This window comes from Balaenoptera acutorostrata, chromosome 5 (genome assembly GCF_949987535.1).
Source record: "Balaenoptera acutorostrata chromosome 5, mBalAcu1.1, whole genome shotgun sequence".
Lineage (NCBI taxonomy): Eukaryota > Metazoa > Chordata > Mammalia > Artiodactyla > Balaenopteridae > Balaenoptera > Balaenoptera acutorostrata.
The window spans coordinates 22,130,215-22,153,347 of NC_080068.1; the positions used below are offsets into that span (position 1 = coordinate 22,130,215).

Consider the following 23,133-nt stretch of genomic DNA (forward strand, 5'->3'; position numbering starts at 1 on the left):
CATAAATATTTATTAGTAATGATAGTGTTAAGTCTTTCTTATTTAGCTTACTATGCAGCAGGCCCTATGCTAAGTATTTTGTGGACCTAATTAAAAGTAATTCTCACAAAAGAACATGAAATTAGCACTGCCCACCACCAGCCTAGTGCAGAACTTTAGCTGTTCTTTCTCTCCTCATCCCTTTATGTTTTTCAATGATGAGACACATTCTTTTCACCCATAACACTAGGTCTGAGTCATGACCATCCTTAGAAAGAAACTCATTTAAAAAATTGTACTGATTTATTCTGTAACTGCTTATAGACTAGCTAGAACAAGGAACTCAAACTGCTTATTTTTTAGAGTGTTTTTTTTTTTCCAGTTGTCATATGCAGACTTCTCATTAAAACACCCTTCCCTCATATTGTAGACAGATCTCGGATGGAGAGTCAAACCTTTTCCACCATAAGGGACTGCCTTGCTGCTGGGCAGGAGGAACTCATCCTCCTGCAAGAGAAAGTCAAGAATGGGAAACTCTCTGTGGACGAAGCCCTGGAGAAATTTAAACACTGGCAGATGGGAAAGACTGGTCTGGAAATAATTCAGCAGGTAATACAGACCCCAGTCCCTTCTGGAACATTCCCTCAGGTGCAGAGCTCCAGCATCTTTGTAAGCCTCTTTCTCTTAACAAGAAATACAGGTAACTGTTCTTTTGTTTTTAACCAACCACACACAAAAAAGAGGTTTTAAACTACCAATTAAAAGTTCGACAATACCCAGATTTCATGTTTACAAACCATCGATGAACTCAGTGCTGAGACCATGTATATCAGAGCTAATACCTAATCAACTTATAAGGCTGTCCTTAGTACAGTGCATGTTTTATGAATCTCATTGCTGAAATTATGGTGAAGCATCTTTACACTAACATGCTCAGAATTCTGAAGAATGTATTATGTAGACCAGACTTAAAGGGAACAAGAAAATGATTGATATCATATCAGACAATAGTCCTAAGTAAAATTTAATAAGTTTTATCGTCTTTTTTCCTTAACCTTTGGAAAAATAAATATATATATACATATATATCAGGATTTGCATGTATATAAATATATACATACATACATATATATATATCAGGATTTGCATATATATGAATATATATATCGGTCAGGTTTTACAGAAATTATGCCAAGAGTATTAACTTCAGATAAGCTTGTCTTCTTTAAACATAATTTACATCCTGAGAGGGGACTGCAGTAGGTGGTTCTAAGAGGAGAATGAAAACAAAATATACTCTGTGTAATATAATATACACCCCATGACATTCCTCAGTGAGGGGTATCAGGACCATATTCTAGCTATCCAATAGGCCTTCCCACTCCCAAAATATTTTACCAGTTTCTTCTCATCATATAAAACCCCAGTACCTTAAAAGCCAGTTCTCAGGCAGCTATTTGATTAAACACATTTCATTAGCTACATTAGGCCTAAGTATAAATAATCATTAATAGCATAATATGCTACCTTTCCCAAGGATCATTTTTATTTAAAAATAATGCTTAAGAAAACATTTTTAAACAACAGGGAAATGAATCACAATGGTGATTCAAGCAATATGGCATATAGACAGGATATAGTTTAAGCAAGGGACTTTTCCAGTACATCTGAGATCACAAGCCTTGTCAGAAATCACCTGTCTCTATGGATAGCTCTTGTTGTGGTTAGGTGACTGGACCTGGTCAAGATTTTGCAGTGTTAAGCAAGGGCAGTTCTTTTGCCAAACAAATGCTAAGAATGCTGATTGTAGAGTTCTGTAACGGATCGTTGTTCATGATCAGAACTACAGTATTGCTTTCAAGCCACACCATTGCCATCACCATCAAGCATCCTTCTTATGCTGAAATGGGTAAAATGTGCCTAAGTGCAGACCTACAAATCACTTTCCTAGCAATGCTAGAAAATAAGTTATATACGTTTTGTTAAGTCAATTGTACTTCATCCTTCTTAGACCCTTCAATAATAAAGTTTACAATTTAAAGTGATCCAACCTAAATACCTTCTTGGTAAGGATTTCACTAGTTGCTTTATTAAACCCTTGGTTGTTTATATGTTATTTGTGTATTTATATTCAATACTGTTTTAGAAAGAATTTAAGGTGGTCTGTACTCAACTACTCTGAGACCAATGTGACTTACCTAATATATAGGGATAATGGGATAATGAATACAGTAAGTAAAACAAAACAAAACAAAAAAATTTAACCTGTAAATGCAAGAACAAACCCTAAGATTACTTTCCATTAGAGTCCAACGTTTGTGACTCTGACTGAGGACTGTGGGAGGAATCAGTCAGTTCTTTTCCATTTCTTTCCCAAATTTATTGAAATATCATTGACTTTGTCTAAATTTAAAGTGTATAACGGGCTGATGTGATATATTGCAAAATGATGACCACCATAGCATTAGCTAACACCTCCATCATGTCACAAAATTACCATTTTTGTGTGACGAGAACAAATAATGCTAACTCTCTTAGCAACTTTCAAATTGCTAAGTATAATATATATATAATACAGTACTGTTAAATATAATCATCCTGCTGTACATTAGATCCCCAGAACCTTTTTATTTTATAACTGGAAGTTGGTACCCTTTGACCAACATCACCATCTCCCCATTTCATCCACTCCTCAGCCCCTGATAACGATCATTCAACTCTGTTTCTATGAATTTGGCTTTTTTCGAGTTCACATATGGGAGATCACACAGTATTTGTCTTTCTCTATATGACTTATTTCACTTAACATAATGCCCTCAAGGTCCATCCATGTTGCCACAAATGGTAGGATTTCCTTCTTTCTCCTTGCTGAATAATATTCCATTGTGTGTGTGTGTGTGTGTGTGTGTGTGTGTGTGTGTGTGTATACACACACACATATATATATACATATATAACACATCTTCTTTATCCATTCATCTGTTGATAGACACTTAGGTGGTTTCCATATCTTGGCTATTGCAATAAACATGGAAATGCAGCTATTTCTTTGAGATCCTGATTTCATTTCCTTTGGATAAATACCCAGAAGTAGGATTGCTGACTCATATGGTGGTACTATTTTTAATGTTTTGAGGAACCTCCATACTGATTTCCATAATGGCTGTACCAATTTACATTTCCACCAACACTGCACAAGCCTTCCCTTTTCTCCATAACCTTATCTCTTACCTCTTGTCCTTTTGATGATAATCATTCTAACAGTTCTGAGGTAAGATCCTATTGTGGCTTTGATTTGCATTTCCCTGATGATTAGTGATGCTGAGAATTTTTTCACGTATCTGTTGGCCATTTTTATGTCTTCTTTGAGAGATGTCTATTCAGTTCCTCTGCCCATTTTTTAATCAGATTATATGGGACTTTTTGCTACTGAGTTGTGTGAGTTCTTTATATATTTTGGATATTAACTCCTTCTCAGATACATGATTTGCAAATATTTTCCCTCAGTCCATAGTGTGCCTTTTCATTTTGTTAATTGCCTCTTTCGCCATGCAGAAGCTTTTTAGTCTGATGTAGTCCCCGTTGTTTATTTTTGCTTTTGGTGCTTGTGCTTTTTCAGTCATATTCAGAACATCATTGCCAAGACCGATGCCAAAGAGCTTTCTCCCTGTGTTTTTTTAGTCAGTCCTTAATATAAGGGCCTGAACAAAAGTGAGAACAACAAAAAATGAATGTTCTCCCTGTTTTCCCAACACACACTCATCCCCATATACTTCTCAGTATTACTCTTGTAGTTTACAAAAATGTTCATTTGTATCCTGAGGATGAATCTATCAGAGGTAGCTGTGAAGTTATATTATTCTTGACAGAGATATTATCCTAGGAAAATAGGAGAAAAAATGGCACAAATACAGAGTTAATAGTAGAAGAGCTTCTAGACTAATGAAGACCCACGTAGAATCCCTGGAGTCAAAGGTGAGATGGCTGAGAAAACCTTGCCTTTAGCTCTCCTCACTCCTGCTCACAGCCAGTGGGTCCCTTGCTCCACTCATAGGAAGGGATCTTTAAGGCAATGAAAACAACTCTAGGAAAAGTGGTTTCTAGGCTTCAGGGGCAACCCTTAGGAAAAGTGCTACTCTAGGTTCTCTTCTAAAAGCAGATTTTTTGAATGTTAGCTTGCTTTACCTTTCAGTTAAATAGTTAATAGATGTTCAATGTAGAATGTTTGGAAAGTAAAGAAAGGTCACAGATGAGTTAAGAAGGGAATCCAGTTTGTGTATCATTTGCTACCATGTCCCTGGTTCTTAGAAGGAATTTCTAGTAAGGCAGGTACCCTACAGAGGCTGGAGATGGGCTCAGACAGCAGGAGACCATCATTGTGCTGGCCTCCTGCTTTTGGACACCAGATAGCCAATGTAGATGCCTCAGGTGTTCGATTGGGAAAACAGCTCCCAAAAGAACTGGGCTCTGGGTTTCTACCTTAATTCTACCACTTATAACTGTGTGATTTGGGAAAGTTACTTAATCTCTCTGTAGCTCAGTTTCCTTATCTGTAAAATGAGATGATGACGTTCTTTATCCACTCCATGAAGTTGTGAGGATTAAGTAAAATAATGCATGTAAAGTATCAAGGATGGTGATTGGGACACTGTAAGTACCAAATTAACACTAAGTAGTAGTGGTGGTACTGGTGATAGTAGTTCAAGTTTTCATCTTAATCCATGACAAATTTGTGAATCTTGACTTCTGTTTCCTGGTTGTTCCCTCATTAAGGAAAAACTACGCCAACTACGAGATTGCATTATTGGGAAAAGGCCAGAAGAAGAAAATGTCTACAGTAAGTAAAATTTGCCTGCTATTCAAAAATAATAGAATGGAAAATGCAAGGACAGTGGAGTCAAACAGGCCCGACTTCAAATCTATACTCTATCACTTCCCAGCTGCTTAAACTGGACAGTGTCTTAATCCTTGGTATTCAGGGTCCTTGTCTGCGAAACAGGAATGATTTTACATATATCTGGAAGTGGTTGTCCAAGTTAACAGATAAAATACTTTTCACCTTCTCTGGCCCATAATGGACCTTCAATAAATGCTAGTTACTTCCTTTCCTTTGACTTCTATGTAAATTGCAAATAAGATAATTCTGCTCCAGTTGTTTGGTGTTTTTTTGTTGTTTTTTTTGTATGAGTCATTATATAGGGTATTAAATTATTAAGGAGTCACAATTTTTTTTAATACGGTAGAATATTCTCAATATAGTCAATTCTCACAACTGTCCACATGTGGATCATTTTAAATTATAAATTTTGTGTTGCCTTGTCCTGAAGCTATCATGCTTCTTTGCAACGCAGATTCTCCTTGCTAATAATTAACAGTTGCTCCCAGGGGGGAAAAACATTCGTTTGAATGTTAACACAAACCAAACATTATTAAGACGGTAAATCTTCTCCAAAGATAAACAACACATTCCAAAACTGAAAATAAATTACATTGTCACTCTCTGATCACTCTGTCCCCAAGTCCCTACCCCTGCACAGATAATTAAAAACTAACAGCCACTAGCAAAGCTTGAAAGCTTCCATCTCTTCCATTTTCAATAATATTGCATAGCTAGTACTTCATGCTGAAATTCACCATGTTAAAATTCATTTTCTTTTTTACATTATTGGGTTGTTATCTACTTTTCCATAGAGAATTCTTTAAGCTCTCTTAGAAATGTTTTCTAAAACAGAAATATACTTTCTAAAATAATTAATAATAATAATTAATAATAATTATTATAATAATATATTATGATATATTATATATAATAATTATATATAATAATATTATTATAATATATAATATAATATAATATAAAATAATATATATAATTATATATTATATTATAATACATATTATATATAATATATATAATTATAATATATATAATAATATTATTATTAATAATTAATAATAGAAAATGTTTTCTAAAACAGAAATATACTTTCTAAAATAATTAAAGTCATAAACACAAGACTAATTTACAAATAACTGAGTTCTACGGACCTCCATTGTAATGTGGAACAAGAGTAAAATTTTAACAATGTATAAAATTACAAAAAATATAAATAATTTTACTAAGAAACATTAAGTAGTAGTAGTAGCTAATATTTATTAGCTATCTACTATACACTTAATATTACCTTATTAACAACCCTTTGAGATAGGCATTAGTCCCAATTTATAAGTAAGGAAACTGAGAATCTGAGAAACTAAGAAGCCCCTAAACACACAGATTACAGACTACAACCTATGGCTATTGGAATCCAAAGTTAGTACTCTTAATCATTAGGAATTAACTAGTTCCCCTTCCAGCCAAAATGGAATAAGTAGTACCAGACACATCCTCCCAATGTAAGAATACAAATACTGGGCAGAAAAATGAGGCAACTGATTTCAGGGAGTAGATAATAGGCAGCCTAAGACTATAATCTCAGAGAAAAACAAAATGTATGAGATATCTCTCATGATTGCCCAGGAGACTGATTTTCTGGCTACAATCTGTGCAAAGCAAGCAAGCAGTCCTGTCAAACTGAGGGGTGCAAAGATCAGAGTTCAGGGCAGCCAGAGCTGCTGGGATGTGTATGGTGGGTCATTGAAGAGGAGGTAGCTGCGTAGAGAGGTAACCTCAGAGGGAGTGAGGGACTCCAAAAGTCTGTGGCTGAGAGACGAGCTGTACATGTGCAGGGCAAGACCACTCAAGGCGTACAAGATAACTGCTTTTAACACTTGGAAGGCAGAACAGAGACACTGGAGATGGAGCAGAGCCAGGAAAAAGCCAAACTGGGGATGTTTGAGTTCTGCCCTGCCAGAGAGGAAAGGTCTCCTTAACACTTTGTTAAAACACCTGGCATCCTGCTGTGACACCCAAGAGGTATAATGAGTAAGGACTGTGACTTAGAGTAAGACCTCCTCTAGACATGCCCCAACAAAGCCTAAAACCAAGCCCCTACAGGAGCCCCACAGAAGACAGTTTGTAGGCTTAGTCCTACTGACAGCCTTAGAAAACACCTTGGGCTAACTATAGGTCAACACTGAAAAAAGCAGAAAACCAAGCTTACCACAAGTTCTTGCCAGTAATCAAACTGCCTGCTAAAACAAGAACCTACACTCATCGAAGGAATATTACAGAATCCAGAATATACAACAGATTATCTTTAAAGTCCAGTGTTCAGGGCTTTTTTTTAATAAAAGAAGAGGTATAAATAAAAAGAAAAATGTAATTCATAGAAAAGAAAAAAGAAAGCCATCAATAAAAACTGAACCTGAGATGATCCTGTTGTTGACCTTAGCAGACAAAACTTTAAATTATGAACATATTTAAATTAATGAAAAATATGGTTTTAAGAAGTGTATAAATATGAAATCTCAGCAGGAAAATTGAAGCTATATAAAAGAACCAAATGGAAATTTGTAGAAATTAAAATTACAATAAGAAAAATGAAAAATTTATCAGAAGAGCTTATCAGCAGATTGGATATAGCAAAAGTAAGTAAGAGTTAATGAACTTGAAGACAGATCAACAGAAATTATCCAATATGATGAACAGGGAGATAAAAAGACTTTAAAAATGAACGGAGCCTCAGAGACATGTGGTACAATATAGGACAGTCTAGCATACATGTAATGAGAATCCCAGAGGAAAAAAGAATGAGTTGGGGCCAAAACATTTTAAAAGAAACAGTGGTCAAATACTTTCCAAATTTAATGTAAACTACCACCATACTGTTCCAAGAACTTCAAAAAATTCCAGTTAGCATAACTGTTAAGAAAACTACATCTGGGCAACTTGTAGTCAAACTACTTCAAGTCAAGATAAAGAGAAATTCTTGAAAGCAGCCAGAGAAAAAAGACACATTACATATAGAGGGAAAAGGATAAGCATATTCCATATTCACTAATTGCTTATCAGAAACATGGAGGACTAAAGACAGTGCAATAATATCCCTAAAGTGCTAAAAGAAAAACAAATGACCACTTAGAACTGTATATCCAGGGAAAATAACCTTCAAAAATTTGTTGAAATAGAGACGTTTTCAGATAATCGAAATTAGAGAATTCATAGACAGCAAAACTGCAATGTAAGAAATGCTAAAGAATGTCATACATGGGGCTTCCCTGGTGGCGCAGTGGTTGAGAATCTGCCTGCCAATGCAGGGGACATGGGTTCAAGCCCTGGTCTGGGAAGATCCCACATGCCGCGGAGCAACTGGGCCCGTGAGCCACAACTACTGAGCCTGCGCATCTGGAGCCTGTGCTCCACAACAGGAGAGGCCACGTTAGTGAGAGGCCCGCGCACCACGATGAAGAGTGGCCCCCGCTTGCCGCAACTAGAGAAAAGCCCTCGCACAAAAACAAAGACCCAACACAGCCAAAAATAAATAAATAAATATTAAAAAAAAAAAAATGTCATACAAGGTGAAGGGGTTATTAACAAACAAAAACTCAGATCCACACTAAGGAATAAAGAAAGAACACTGAAAATTTTACAAAGCAGATAGAAATAAAATATTATGTTTTCTTTTTTCTCATAAATTATTTCAAAAACAACTGTTTAAAGCAAAATAGTAACATTTAAATTAGGGATTATAGCATATGAAGAAGGAAAAGATGTGAAAACAATTATGCAAATACAGAGGGTGCAGATAAGTGGAATTATATGGTTGCAAAATTTTTGTAACATGTAGTTCCAAGTATGGAATATAAAGAATCGGTTATAAAGAAGAGGAAAGATTAAGGTAAGAAAGATGAAGTGTCAAGTGTAAGACATGAAGCATGAAGAAGTACACTATTGTCTCTAAATAGACTGTAAGTTAATGGTACATATCTTAGTTATAAAGTAGGTAGATAGATAGATAGATAAAGAAACTAATAGAGGAAATAAAATGTAACACTACAAAGCTATTTGATTCGCCAAAAAGTAAAGCAGGAAAGTAGCAAAAACATAAACAAAATGGATTAGTAAATAACCAAGAACAAGATGTTAGTATTAAACTGAGTCATATCAATAATTGTGTTAAATGTAAATAGATTAAATGTATCATCTAAAAGGTAGACATTTTCCAACCTCATAAAAAGGTAATACCCAACTTTGTGCTATCTAAAGGACATGCATTTTAAATATGACACAGATAGGTTAAAAGTAAAGATGGTGAAAGATCTACCATGCCAATAGTAAGCATAAGAAAGCTGGCATGGCTATATCAATACAAGACAAGATGAATTTCAATACAAAGAGTTTTACAAGAGACAAAAGAAGATATTACAAACTGACAAAAGGGCAGTTCACTAGGAAGATATAAAAATCCTAAATATTTGTGTACCTTAAACTGTGTATGTATTTATGAGTTTTATCAAAACTCATGAAGCAAAATTTGATAGTACTCAGAGATGTTTTCACCTATTTCTTAGTAATTGATAGAAGAAATAGAAAAAAATCAGTAACAATATAGAAGATTTAAGCAACACTGTCAACAAACTTGACCTAATTGACTTTACAGAACAGGGCATCAAAAAAATTCAGAATACACGTTTGTTTAAGGTGTACATGGAAAGTTCAGCAAGACAGAACACATACTGGACTATCGAAAATTTTCAATAAATTTAAAAAGATTGAAATCTTCAGAGTATGTTCTCTGAAAGATTTCAGTCTTTTGAAATCTTTTATCTCTTACCACAACAGAAATAAATTAGAATTTAATTAAGAAATTAGAAAAAATCTCTCCAAAGAGTTAAGAATTAAATACAACATTTCAAAATGACCCATGGGGTCAAATAAGAAATCACAAGGAAATATTTCAACCTGAATGATAAAGAAAACAAAACATTACAAAATTGTGGAATACAATCAAAACAGTACTTACAGGGAAATATATGGCTATAAATGTGAAAGTAGAAAAGATGAAAATCTTAAGATCAATGATCTAAGATTCCATCTTAGGAAACTAGAAAATGAAAAGCAACTAAATCCAAAAAGGGCTGAGAGGAAAAAATAATAATAAGATCAAAAATCAGTGAAACAGAGAAATAATAGAGAAAATTAACAAAACCAAAAATTAGTTATTTAAAAATATTAATGAACTTGATAAGCCCATGGCAAAAATGATCATGCAAAAAAGAGAAAACAAGAGTTACCTATATCAGGAGTTAAAATGAGGCTATCACAACAGATCCTACAGACATTAAAAAGATTCTAAGGAGATATAATTAAGTTTTTGCCAATACATTAAACAACTCAGACAAAAAGAGCAAATTAATTAAAAATAAAACTCACCCAACCTGACTCCAAAGGGGAAAGAAAAGAAAAACCCTACACTTCTGTGAGTAAATCTCTTTGTAGTGTGACTTTTAGAACTTTGTTAATATTTTACATATTCAACAAACTAGGATGGGACAGAGAAGGGGTCAAGATGGAATATAAGCAGAGGAAAACGAACCTAGCAGTATTACAAATAAACAACATATCCACACTAAAGGGGGATAGAAAAAAAAAAACAAATAAATTTAGAAAACAGCATATTCTAAGACTAAAATTAAAAGAAAAAAAACAGTACATAAAAATTGTATTCTATACTCCAGTTAGTAGGTCTTATTTCTCTACAGGGGTATAGTTTAGCAATTTCAAAACTACTTTATGTATATTCTAGCATTGAGTAAATAAATAAATGCACTATTGATAATGAGAGCCAGGTTTCCTATTGTCAGAGAAAGGAGTTACAACTAAGGAAAGAAGGAAGCCCAGAATGAATCTTGTAGTATCAGATTGGAATTGGAGGTAAAAGCGTAACAACTCATGGCTGTTAATATTGGGTTGGCCAAAACGTTCGTTCAGGTTTTTCCATAAGATCATATGGAAAAACCTGAACGAACGTTTTGGCCAACCCAATATATATGTTACACATAAATATAGAAATATAGTTGTATATATATTTCCTTAGCTCTGTCTGCTGAGAGCACCTAGAAACAATGACAGCCCAGCAACAGTGAGCACATCTAGTACCTAGATCTTAGTTCACAAAAAGAAAAATGGCTAATAAGCATGTGAAAAGATGTTCAGCATCATTAATCATCAGGAAAAAGTAAACTGAATTACACCGAGGTACCAATACACAACAAATATAGCTAAAATTTTTTAATATTGTCAAAGTTAAGCAATTAGAATGTGGAAGAACTGGACATGCACTGCATGCATTGCTGATGATGGGAGTATAAAGTGTTGTGACGACTTTAGAAATATTACATATGCACTTACTATTGCTAGATAACCTAGCTATTCAAGAGAAAGAAAAGATGGAAAATATGTTCATTCAAAAACATGTTCATGAAAGTTCATAGCAGTTTCATTCATAGTAGCCAAACTGGAAACAATCCAAATGTCCAATAGGAGATTAGGTAATTATACTGTGATATATTCACACAATGGAATACTACTCAGCAGTAAAGAGGGATACCTACTATCACACACACAACCAGAATGCATCTCATGGATATTATGCTGAGAGAAAGATACCAGACACAGAAGAATACCTGCTGTAAGATCCCATTTATCTGGACTTCTAGATAAAACAAATCTATAGAGATAGAAATCAGCTCAGGGGCCATCAGGGGTAATGGTGGGTGAGAATTGAGGTAAGGGGGCACAAGGGAGTTTTCTGTGGAGATGAAGTGTTCTCTGTGCTAATAATGGGGGTGATGGGTATATGCTGTATAGATTTGTCAAGAGTCATCAACCTATACACTTAAGAATGTATGACTTGTACTGTATGTAAGTAGTTCTGAATAAGGTTAATTTTTTAAAATACTTGAATAGCTCAGGCTAAAAGAATATCAAAGCAGAGTAGGAGTAGCATCGAAATATATATACTACTAAATGTAAAATGGATGGCCAGTGGGAAGCAGCCGCATAGCACAGGGAGATCAGCTCGGTGCTTTGTGACCTCCTAGAGGGGTGGGATAGGGAGGGTGGGAGGGAGGCTCAAGAGGGAGGGAATATGGGGATATATGTATGCATATGGCTGATTCACTTTGTTGTACAACAGAAACTAACACAGTATTGTGAAGCAATTATACTCCAATAAAGATCTATTGGGGCTAATAGAATAGAGCCCCAATAGAATCTGCCTGCTAATGCAGGGGACACGGGTTTGCTCCCTGGTCTGGGATGATCCCACATGCCGTGGAGCAACTAGGCCCGTGAGCCACAACTACTGAGCCTGCACGTCTGGAACCTGTGCTCCGCAACAAGAAAGGCTGCGATAGTGAGAGGCCCGCGCACCGCGATGAAGAGTGGCCCCCGCTTGCTGCAACTAGAGAAAGCCCTAGCACAGAAACGAAGACCCAACATAGCAATCAATCAATCAATCAATCAATCAATCTTTAAAAAAAAAAAAAAAAGATCTATTAAAAAAAAGAATTCATCAACGAAAAAAAAGAAAAAGGGAGATTTAAATAGACATAGTTTCACACTTAGTGGCTGGAGGTTAGTATTTTTTAAATCACGTTGTGAAACTACATAGTCACTTCAAGGACAAAAGTAGTCAAACAATAAGAAGAAGCAACCTTAAGATAAATATTGAGCAAAACTCAGTAGAATGTGCTTTTTTTGTCTTGTAGATAAGCTCACCATTGTGCACCATCCAAATGGTAAGTGTTTGGTGTTTATAGAAGGATTTAGGACTAAAACAAAGCTCATAGTAAACCAACTTTTATATTAATGTAAACCTAATGTGATTAAGCTGGTCACTTTAAAAACTCACAGAGATTTTATGTTTATAAGCAAAACCACTTGACATCCAAAATAAATGTGAGATGATTCTAGAATAGCAATGCTACAGGCGTTGTGATATAGTAAAAGAAGCACGTGCTTTGAACTCTGACCTGGCTCTTCACGACTTTACTAGCTGAGACCTTTGGCTTAAACTCTTTAAGCCCCAGTTCCCTCATTTGTAAAATGCAGATAAGAATTCTATCAGCTCGGTGCTTTGTGTCCACCTAGAGGGGTGGGATCGGGAGGGTGGGAGGGAGATGCAAGAGGGAGGCGATATGGGGATATATGTATATGTATAGCTGATTCACTTAGTTATACAGCAGAAACTAACACACCATTGTAAAGCAATTATACTCCAATAAAGATGTTAAAAAAAAAAAAAGAATTCTATCGTGGAGAATTACTATAAAAACAGATGATGATTTGCGTAAATGGAGCTAACGCTTGATAAGTGGGAGATGTTGATAGAACAAATGAAATTGGAATGGCACGCAATAGCTGGAGAGGTTCCCTTCAGTGTGATGGGGGAGGATGGCTGCAGAAGATAGGGAGGGTAGAGGGGAGCTGCCGGCCAGCTGGGGGCTGTCCCATGAGCTCCAAGCACTGCCTGCAGCCTGAAGCACAGGGCTGACTGCAGGAATGGAGAGGCACGTGGCTGGGATGGAAAGTGAGACACCTGTGAGAAAAGCAGGAAGTAGCATGGGCCAAGGTGGAACAGTAGAAACAAACTTTTATAAAAAAAAAAAAAAAGTGTGCTTTGCAATTGCCTGATTCTGGTAAATGGGGAAGAGAAAAAGAAGAAAAAGGCATAATCAAGTGGAGCTTGTTATTCGAAGATGTTGGATTGTTTCTGAGCTGAAGCAACTCCTTGAGTATCCTATTCTAGTCAATCCCTGGGTGTAGGAGAAATTAATACATACTTGTCAAGGGTGCTATTTAAATATGCCCTTTTTGATCTCTTTAATATTTTTTCTCTTTACCCATATCCTATTCTTTGCATATATATTTTTAAAGTGCTGAATAAAGGAATTATTAAATGTGTGAACAAGTGAAGAGATAGTAACAGAGTTTGTATTTCTAGGTAATGAAAATGCCCACAATGAAAATGTGTCATATAACATACCCTTTGGCAATAAGGTGGGTTGTATATATCTTCATTTTTATAAAATGCAAAAAAGAATTCTTTGTTGAGAAAGAGTATGAAAGCCTTCTATGCTGACTATGCTTTGAAACATTCCAACAAATGTGAACTAAATAGGTCACATAAGCATTTGTGTGCAAAATCCAGGAGCAATAATTTAAAGAAATTAACTGTTCTGAAAAAAGCAAAGAAAGAACTCAAAGGAAGAAGGCACTGAGGCCAAAGTGTGGCTGAATTCAGCTGACCAAATAAATCTTAGAGGAGTTATAAACACATCTTCTTTAGCAAAAGGAACATGATGAGCCTATTTGAACCACGATTTATACAATCCTTAAAGTCTAGTTTTAAGAAAAAATGTAATGCCAAAATATTGTTCATATAAATATGCATTACTTCACATTGTAGAGTTAACTGAAAGTAAATTGCTAACAAGAAGCCAGAAATAACACTAAGGAAAGACAGCAGCAGTGGAAAGCCAAGACCAGTTCAAGACAACACCACTGATGTCCTGTCCACAAATTTTTCTTCATAAAAAATCATGCTATTCCAACTATCTACATATGTGATGTAGGACATTTGCACTGTTACCCAGGGTCATCTGGCAGCTGGATTTCTTGCTAAAATCCAGAATTAGGGCCCATAACAAACCCATTTTAGTTTACCAAATTTTAATAACCCTTTAAGCTCTCTTATGCTTCAAATAAATCATACGTAATTATAAAAGTCATTCACCCTTAAGAACTGCTTGAAGTATTTGCGTTTCTGGATCATTCTATGGCCCACCAATGAGCTATGGACCTAATGGGTCTACAGCACATAAACTCATGAGACTCATTTGACTGTAGCAGAATTGTGAGGTACCACCTAGCCCAGGAGTTTATGAAAATATCTTTGTTAAACAAAGATTATTCTACAAGATCTGGAGGACAATCTTGAGAGCAAGATTTTGGATAAGAGGAAAAGAATACAAATTCCCAACACTTAGGCTATTCTCCCACAAAAAGAAAATAAAATTTGAACTCAAGGACTTTGATGTAGTTGAGCTTTACAATGACTCTTTCCTTTAAAGATGGAGGACTGTCTTGCCAGTTGCCTCTACAAAGCTGTTTTTCTGTGACTGTGAAAGGCAACTATGACTTTATCATGTTTCTTTGTTCAGCCTTAAAATGGAGAAATGCTAACTCTGTCTATTTTTTTTTCCTTAGCTTCCTGCTCGACTCCAAGTTGAAAAGGAATTTGGTTTCTGTTGCAGGAAAGATCACTAAAGAAGGTAATGTATCAGCTATATTTTTTTAGAAAACCTAAAGCAGGCTTATTAGGAACTTGAAGGAATCATTTGTCTAGCAAACGGAATACCTTAAATATTTCATTGTCTTCTCCCGAAAGGATAAACATGTGTATTTTTCAAGCTAAAGGTGATTGTTCCTTAGAAAGATTTATTATAGGGGTGATTTTATGCTAGGTAATCAATTTAAGGTGATGATCCATTTTTCACTAATACATTTCCTGTGATCTTATTTTCAGGTTATTATAATAAAACTCAAGAATCTGCAGACACTTCTGGGTGAAGCAAGCTTGCATTTGGATTGCCTGCTGTCTTCAGGACAAATCTATACTATGAAAGCAGAAGCAAGCTTTTGAATTTCAGAATTTGTTATTGACACAATTTATTGGCATTATACCTGCTTCAGATGAGTATATCAACATTAAAATTGAATGCTGTAGAGCAATTGCATTCTTTGAAAATTCTTCGTTTTACAATGCATTTTGCCACTGAAGCAGCTATTTCCCATTTCTAAAATTAAAGAAAAACAAGAGCAGAGAAGTTAAATGCTCTGTAGCAAAGTTACTGGGCCTGTTTAATGGGCTAACCTTAATCGTTTACTCCCCGCTACACTTAGAATAAGCATAAAAAATACAAATTTGTTTTGTACATATTTGCTTTTCCAGTGGATGGTCTATTTTCTGAATTTCTCACATACAAAGCTCTAATTATTATTGTCACATCATGTTTGCAGCAACCTTCCATTTTTTAGAGCTTGTTTGCATATAACCTTGAGAACATTATTTTTTTTAACTTTCTGTGTCTCAAATTAATATACATTTTCACAACCTATATTCTCTATTAAAAGGCTTATAATTTCATCATCCCATTTCTTAGAAGAAATTTATGAGCTTAGAATTGAATGCGGTTTTATCATTCTATGATTTCTACCCACAGTTGCTGCAAATTAAATAAATGTTTAAAGCTATGTCTGACTTTTCAAAATAAATGTATGAGAATTAACCACTAAATTCTTCTGCTTACCAGTTTACAGAGAGAAGTCCACCAAATATTTTTTAATTTCACTGTGTAGGGCCCATAAAGTAAACACACAAATGATTTTTTTCTAGCTTCTAAACAGTGATTTATAGGGATATATATTTTAAGTGATTCTGCAAAACATTGCCCATAAGTTTCTCATGACCATTAACACTCTTAAGCTCAAGTTTTAAAAAATAACATAGTAGTTTGATCAATCCCTAATAGAAGGTACTTCTTGATTATGACATTTGGAAATTTGGTCCATAGTTTCACATCTAAGCTTTCAAGAAATGGAATGCCCTTCCACATACTGAGCCCCCATTTCTATGGATTGTTCCACCCAAAGAGTCATGAAAAGCAATAGGAAAACCAACTGCTTTTCTATAATTTTCTTCATCTATAAAATTCAAATGTGTCTATTATCTCTAAAGTAAGAATTTCCATATAGGCCTGTGACTGGTGCCTACAATTCCACTGTCAACTTTATTCTTATTAAAAACGTGAAATCCAGTAACAGGTAAAATGTCAACTTTTCTAATTACAAAGCAATTAGATCATTTCTTACCTGAGACCCAATTCAGGGTGAAAGTGGGAGATAAAGCATGAATGTTATTCAGTTTTTTACCATGGAAAGAAATCTAAAGTCAGCACCTCTAAGTTCTGTCCTTCTGAACTGGGCTAGTTTAGAATAAAACCATGGCAAAAAGCCCCTTTAATAGTCTCTTTCCCTAGATACTCTGGTCCTTGAAATCTTATTACTTTGTCATCACAAGGAAAGGGAGGAAAAGAAACCAAAAATAACTGAGGTCCTCCCTATGACTCCTGAACCATGGTCCCTCCCCTCCTTGACTTATTAGGCTTGTCCAGAGCATAGAAGACAGATAGAGAAGTTTGGAGTTGGGGGATCAGAGAAGCTCACATCATGCCTGTTGCACTGAAGGAAGAGATGAAAAGTAGAGAAATGCAAAAGTGGAGGAAGGGTAATCCAAATTTAGGAATGATCCCAGATAAGAATATCCAGAAGGAAGCAATATTTTTTAATCTCTGGGCTTTATTCTTAACATACAGAATACTGTCTATCAAATTTGAGCCACACTACAGAAGTTTTTTTTTAGTGATGGAAGAGATCATATGTCAGAATCTTGACTAGTAGACTAGGAAGATGTGAATTTTCCTTGGAGATTTGGGGCATTTGTCTAAGAGCCCTAGTCACTGCCAGAAAGGAAACACCTGTATGGGAACTCTTCTGGAGATTCTGTGCTGATTCTGGAAGCCTCAGCAACCAGTAGGTAATAAAATACCTTATCTTTCCTATCTTCCCTTACTCAATTTGGATTTGTTCCCAAGCCATTACTCTTAATGTACACAAGAACCAGCCCCCTTCCTCTTAAACTTACTTGACTCTGACTTCTAGAGAAATTTGGACTGGTATTAAATGTTATCGAAAGAATTTTATGTTTAAAATTAATTCCCTTCTTTTCTACTTAGTTTTCTAGGATAAAGAAGAAGAAGCATCTAGACCAGTGGTTCTCAACTAGGGCATCTGGCAATATCTGAAGGCACTTTTTATTGTCATGACTTCAGAGAAGGTGCTCTTGGCATCTAGTGTGTAGAGACGAGGGGCGCTAATGAACATCCTATAAACTACAAGACAAAAGAAATGCCTTGTCCAGAATGTCAACACTTCGAGGTTGGGAAACTCTGATCTACACTATAAAGTAAAATGGGATTAACACATAAAAGAATGTTCTTAAAATAAAAACAGTTAACTTTATATGGAATTTTCTGGAAGTGGAAACCTGTGTGGTAGCATAAATCAGTGTTTTTATTTTGAAGTGCATATGGCGTAACTTAAATGGACCATTAAGTACTCAAAAGAATGGATGACTCATACATTTTTGTAAATCAAACATTAGATTATTCTACCAGTGGAGACTCCAATTTTTAGAAAATGAGACTGTTCTCAGTATTGTTCTAATGAAAATGACCTTGTAACTTAAGTCATTATTATATCCTATTCATGCTCTAAGCACGTGCTCATCTGAGTTCCTTCTTGTAATGCTCAGGGGGTCTGATTTTAATAACTTGGACTTACCTGAATTTTACTGCATATTGCTTTTCTAAATGGGTAAATATTTAGGAAAGAGGTCTGCTCATGAGCCTGATCTAGTCACTCCCAGCTAATTAGCACAGGGTTAGTATGAGGCCCCCCTTGCAGTACTTTCTGTAACTGTACCTGACAACCATACTTGTTGGCCTTCCTTATTTTGTGGGGCTGACCTTTAAAGGCAGGGACTGCCAAACAAAAGACGGCAAAAACAAGATTCTAAATACAATAGACCTGGGACTTCCCTGGCCGTCCAGTGGTTAGGACTCCGTGCTTCCACTGAACGGGGCACACGTTTGATCCCTGGTCGGGGAGATCCTGGAGATCCTGCAAGCTATGAGGCTTGGCCAAAACAGATAATAAATAAATAAATAAAATAGCCCTCAAATTTATAAATGACAGTATATGATTTCCTCAATATTCTCATCTTCAAAATGCAGATTCTTACATAATTTTACAGGTATTAAATGACATCATGTGCTTACATGAGAAGTGCAGTATTGCATTCAAGGGCATGAACTTTGAGGAAAGACCAACGTAGTTTGAATATTGGCCCACCTATATCCTAGCTAGGTAAAGTAAGCCAGTTTTTCAGTTTCCCTGAGCCCTATGTAATCATTAGTAAAGTGGGCTTATCAATACCAACATCAGCATAGGTGGTTTGAGAATTAAAAGTAAAAATATTATTTAATTAATTTTTCATCCCAAGAGGACACTTTTCATGGTAAAATGGAGTACTGCTAATGATTGTGATAAAAAAAAAAGGCAGGCATACCTCCAGCATAAGCTGAGATACACGGTCACTCCACTTAAATGAGACATAGGTGCTTAGTATATTTTTTGGTTCCAAGTAAATGCTCAGTGAAGGTAGTTGGCAAAAAATAATCCTCTTTGAAATGTGAATACAGTGTGATACGCTAGGCTGACTTGTTATCTGACTGGCTCTTAGGCACAGCCTTATAGCATATGATTCAAATCCACATCATTATTTAAAAAACCAATGTTTACAAAATGTTGAATGACCACCTGGATCACCCATAAACATCAGAAGCTTCAAGTAGAAAAATCCATCAGTGGTAAAGTACAGTATTTCCTAAATTGTGTTACAAGGAACTTGCGCATATTCAATTTAAAAGGGTTTCTGTGAGCAAGTGAGATGAGAAAGTGCTATGTATTTTAGTCCCTTTTAGAAGAGCATATTAGACATCCAAGTATTGAAGACTAACTAATCCTGCAATAAAGAAATCTATACTGTTTGAAAAACACTGACTTACATTTTATGTATATGTAAGCTGGTCTCATTTTCCACTTAATGGGAGAAGAAAAACTGGATAAAGGATGCCTGCTGTGATATGTTGAGACGGAGTCTGAAACCTGGGTTCAGTGGGAAACAGTGTCAAAATCAGTCAGTGATGTTTGCCATGAAGAATGATAGGGGAGGGTAAGGGGAGTGGTGGCATGCATGAGACTTATTTGGCATTCTTATTTGCCCTTGGCTAGCATAAAGTAAAAGATTAAGTTCTGAATTTTGCAAATAATAAAAGTTGGTTTCAGTCAGAATAAAGATGACTTGTCTTCAAACAAATGAATTAGTGAACAGGTCTCTGAGTACAACACTGTAATTTCTGTTGTATGGTTTTTTGTATATCTTTGAATCAACATCAAATTTGGTTCCACTCAGAAGTAATGTAAGACCATCCAGAGATGCTGTGCAGTGAAGTGTATCAAACACTAAAGGAATTTCTGAATCCATGGAAATAAGTGGGATAGTTTCGCTCAAATTGCCTTTTTGCCTTCTATTGCAATAGGTGACCCTCAGAGAGAGAAATTAGCCTTCAGCAAGCTAACCAACAATGTCTGATGGATTATTTCTTTATTTCTCAAGGTAGGGATGGACATGTTATATCAACTATGATAAAAGTGCTATGGTTTTGCCCCTAGCACTTTCTCTTTTCCTCACTTGAGAAAAAGAAAGGCAAGGGGTTCGGGGAAGTGTAAGCTGAGGCTGTTTTGGCATTCATGCCTGGCACTCGGTGAGAGCATCTGCAGTCACCCTCAGGAGTCTTAAGCATCCTTGCAAGACACTGGCATTTGTCATAATGTTGCAAAATGAGATGTTTTGTAACTCAGACATGGCAAGTCATGCCCAGTACCTCCCAGATCTTCTGCATCAGCAGACTCAGGGAATCCCAGCAGATGACTTGTCATTAACACTGTTGAAGAGCCTAAGAACCTTACTTACCATACCATATGTTCTCTTCACCCTGATTTCCATATATTATAGTACTGTGACTGAGATATTTTATTTATTTTATTTTATTTCATCTTATTTTATTTTATAAGAACACTTACATTAGGTCTACCCCCTTAACAAATTCTTAAGTGTACAATACATTATTGTTAACTAGGTACAATGTTGTACAGCACATCTCTAGGGCTTATTTTGAGTGAGATGTTTATACACCTTCGCAATTGGATTTTGGTCTCAAGCGATATTTTAGGATTTAACAAAAGAAACCATCTGTGACTATAAGAGCTATCTGCTTCCTCACCTTCTTGAAAAAGATAATAGAGAAACAAACATTATGCTTTCCTGAAGAATAAGCCTGTTCTTCAGCCAGAAAAGCAAATGTCTGTGAAGGTTCTGCTCATGTTTCAGCCTCTGAAATGGAAACAGGAGAAATAGCAACATTCTTCCCAATATGGCAGAAAAATTATTTCGAAAAAAAAATTTTTTTAAACCACAAAAGAATAGCAATAGTTTTAAGACCAGAGAAAATAGCAAGTGCAAAAGCCCTGTGGCACAAAGAAACAAAGAACATCTGAGAAGCTAAATATAACCAGTATGACCACAGCACAGAGGGCAAAGGGAAACATAGAATGTGATAAGAATAGATCATGCAGGGCAATGTTAAGGATTCTGTTTCTTCCAGAAAACAATGGAAATCATAAATGAGGTTTTAGCAAAGAGAATGTCACATTTGCATTTTGAAATGAACACTTCAGCTGCACTAGGGACAACAAACTGGAGAGAATATAACAAACCAGAGAGGAATCAATTGTCCAAGTACAAAGCCTCATATTTGTTCTTAGTTTTGAAGCTACATGTGTTCTATGCTATATAACAACCTGCCACAAACTCGGCAGCTTAAAATAACACATTTATGATCTCAAAGTTTCGATGTGTCATGAATCTGGGCATAGCTTAGCTGGGTCCTCTGCTCAGGGTCTCACAAGGCTACAAACAAGAAGTCAACCAGGCTGAATTTTCATCTGGAGGCTCAAATGGGGAATAATCTGCTTTCAGGTTGTTAACAGAATAATGTGTTTCCTTGTGGCTGTATGACTGAGGGCACCTTATTTTTCTGGCTGGAGGCCACCCTCATGTCATAGAGGCCTCACGTGAGAACTTACCACATGGGTGTCATCAACATCTTACTCCATCAAGCCCACAAGAGTCTCTCATCTCAAGGGGGCCCAAGCCCTCATTTAGGGCTTTTACCTGAAAGAGATAGGCTCACCCAAGATATGTCTTTTTATTATCTCAAATTCAACTGATTTGAGACCTTAATTATATCTGAGAAACCCTTCACTTTCCCATATTCTGTCACAAGTCAAACGTCCTACCTACACACAGTGGGGGAAATGGTTAATGCCAAGTGTGGACACCAGGGGGTAGGAATCACGGTGCCACCTTAGAATTATGTCCACCACACCACCAAACATTTAAATTTTAATATCACAAACTATTGAAAACTAGTTCCAGGAACCAGTGGGACCTTCCCACACAGTTCTTATCTTTACACGCTAATAAGAACATTACTGAGAGAAGATTCCCTTCCTTGAGATATCCACAGTGCTTCTCCATAGTACAGATTTATTCTAGTTCTTATAGTTACCCACCAAGAAATGTGAATGCCCTGTGTTCCTTTGATATGTTTCAGTAAATTGTAATATCTCCCTTAGTATTTTCTGTTTCTGTTTTCACCTGCATCTGCTTTTACATTTGTGTTTAGCTAAGTGTTTTTCTCCAATATCACAATCCCTCACTATAGATACACATCTGGCATTGAAAACACAGAAATGGGAACCAAAAGAGTGGTGTGAATAATAAGCTATCTGTATGACTTTCTTGAACTTAGTAAGTTTTCAATACATTTGCCTATGTGGGATTCTTCTGAATTATGCAGACCCAACATGGGATCCAACACTGCTAGCAATGATACCCAAAAACAACCAAAAAAATCAGTAAACTAAAATTTCATCCTCTAACTTTTAAATCACTCACTACTCCCCTGGTAATCAAAGTGGTACTTTAAATTCTATTTAATACTCGGAGCACATTTTTAAAGCAGCAGTGAAAAGCCATTGAAATATTTTAAGCAGAAAAATTCATTCTGACTGCAGAGCAAAGAATGGATTGTAAACAGGCAAGAGCAGAAAGTCAGGGGGCTAGTGTGGTATTCACAAGATACTGGCGGCTTGGATTAGAGTGATAATTGAGGTGATTAGAGTGATAATTGAGGTGATAAAGAGGGGGCATATTTTAGACACATTTTGGTGGTAGTATCAATAGTGCTTGGTGTGGGTTTGATGTGGAGGTAAGAAAAAAGAATATGAATAAGGCTGGAATTTTTTGACTTGAACAGTTTGGTGGATGATGGTATCATTCGCCAAGATGGAGAAGACAGAGGAGGGTAAAGTTTGGTGGGTTGTATTACATTGGTCAAGTCAATTAATCTAATTCTCAGTTTCCTCATGGGTAAAATGGAACTGATAGTAGTAGCATTTCA

The 23,133-nt window shown here is 35.9% G+C and overlaps 1 protein-coding gene across 6 annotated transcripts in view; it reads left to right on the top strand.

Annotated features, from left to right (window-relative positions):
- Nucleotides 1–20,164, top strand: part of BANK1 (B cell scaffold protein with ankyrin repeats 1) — a 325,865-nt gene extending 305,701 nt beyond the window's left edge. For 4 of the 6 annotated variants that reach the window (XM_057547406.1, XM_057547401.1, XM_057547404.1 and 1 more), the window contains exons 12-17: nucleotides 410–588; nucleotides 4,753–4,816; nucleotides 12,634–12,663; nucleotides 13,869–13,924; nucleotides 15,134–15,198; nucleotides 15,453–19,752. In XM_057547406.1, the coding sequence (XP_057403389.1) occupies nucleotides 410–588; nucleotides 4,753–4,816; nucleotides 12,634–12,663; nucleotides 13,869–13,924; nucleotides 15,134–15,193 (389 nt within the window). In that variant the 3' untranslated portion in view covers nucleotides 15,194–15,198; nucleotides 15,453–19,752. Of the gene's footprint in view, nucleotides 1–409; nucleotides 589–4,752; nucleotides 4,817–12,633; nucleotides 12,664–13,868; nucleotides 13,925–15,133; nucleotides 15,199–15,452; nucleotides 19,753–20,148 lie in introns of those variants that run through there. The other 2 variants (XR_009008463.1, XM_057547402.1) reach the window with 2 other exon arrangements.
- Nucleotides 20,165–23,133: the final 2,969 nt, after the last annotated feature.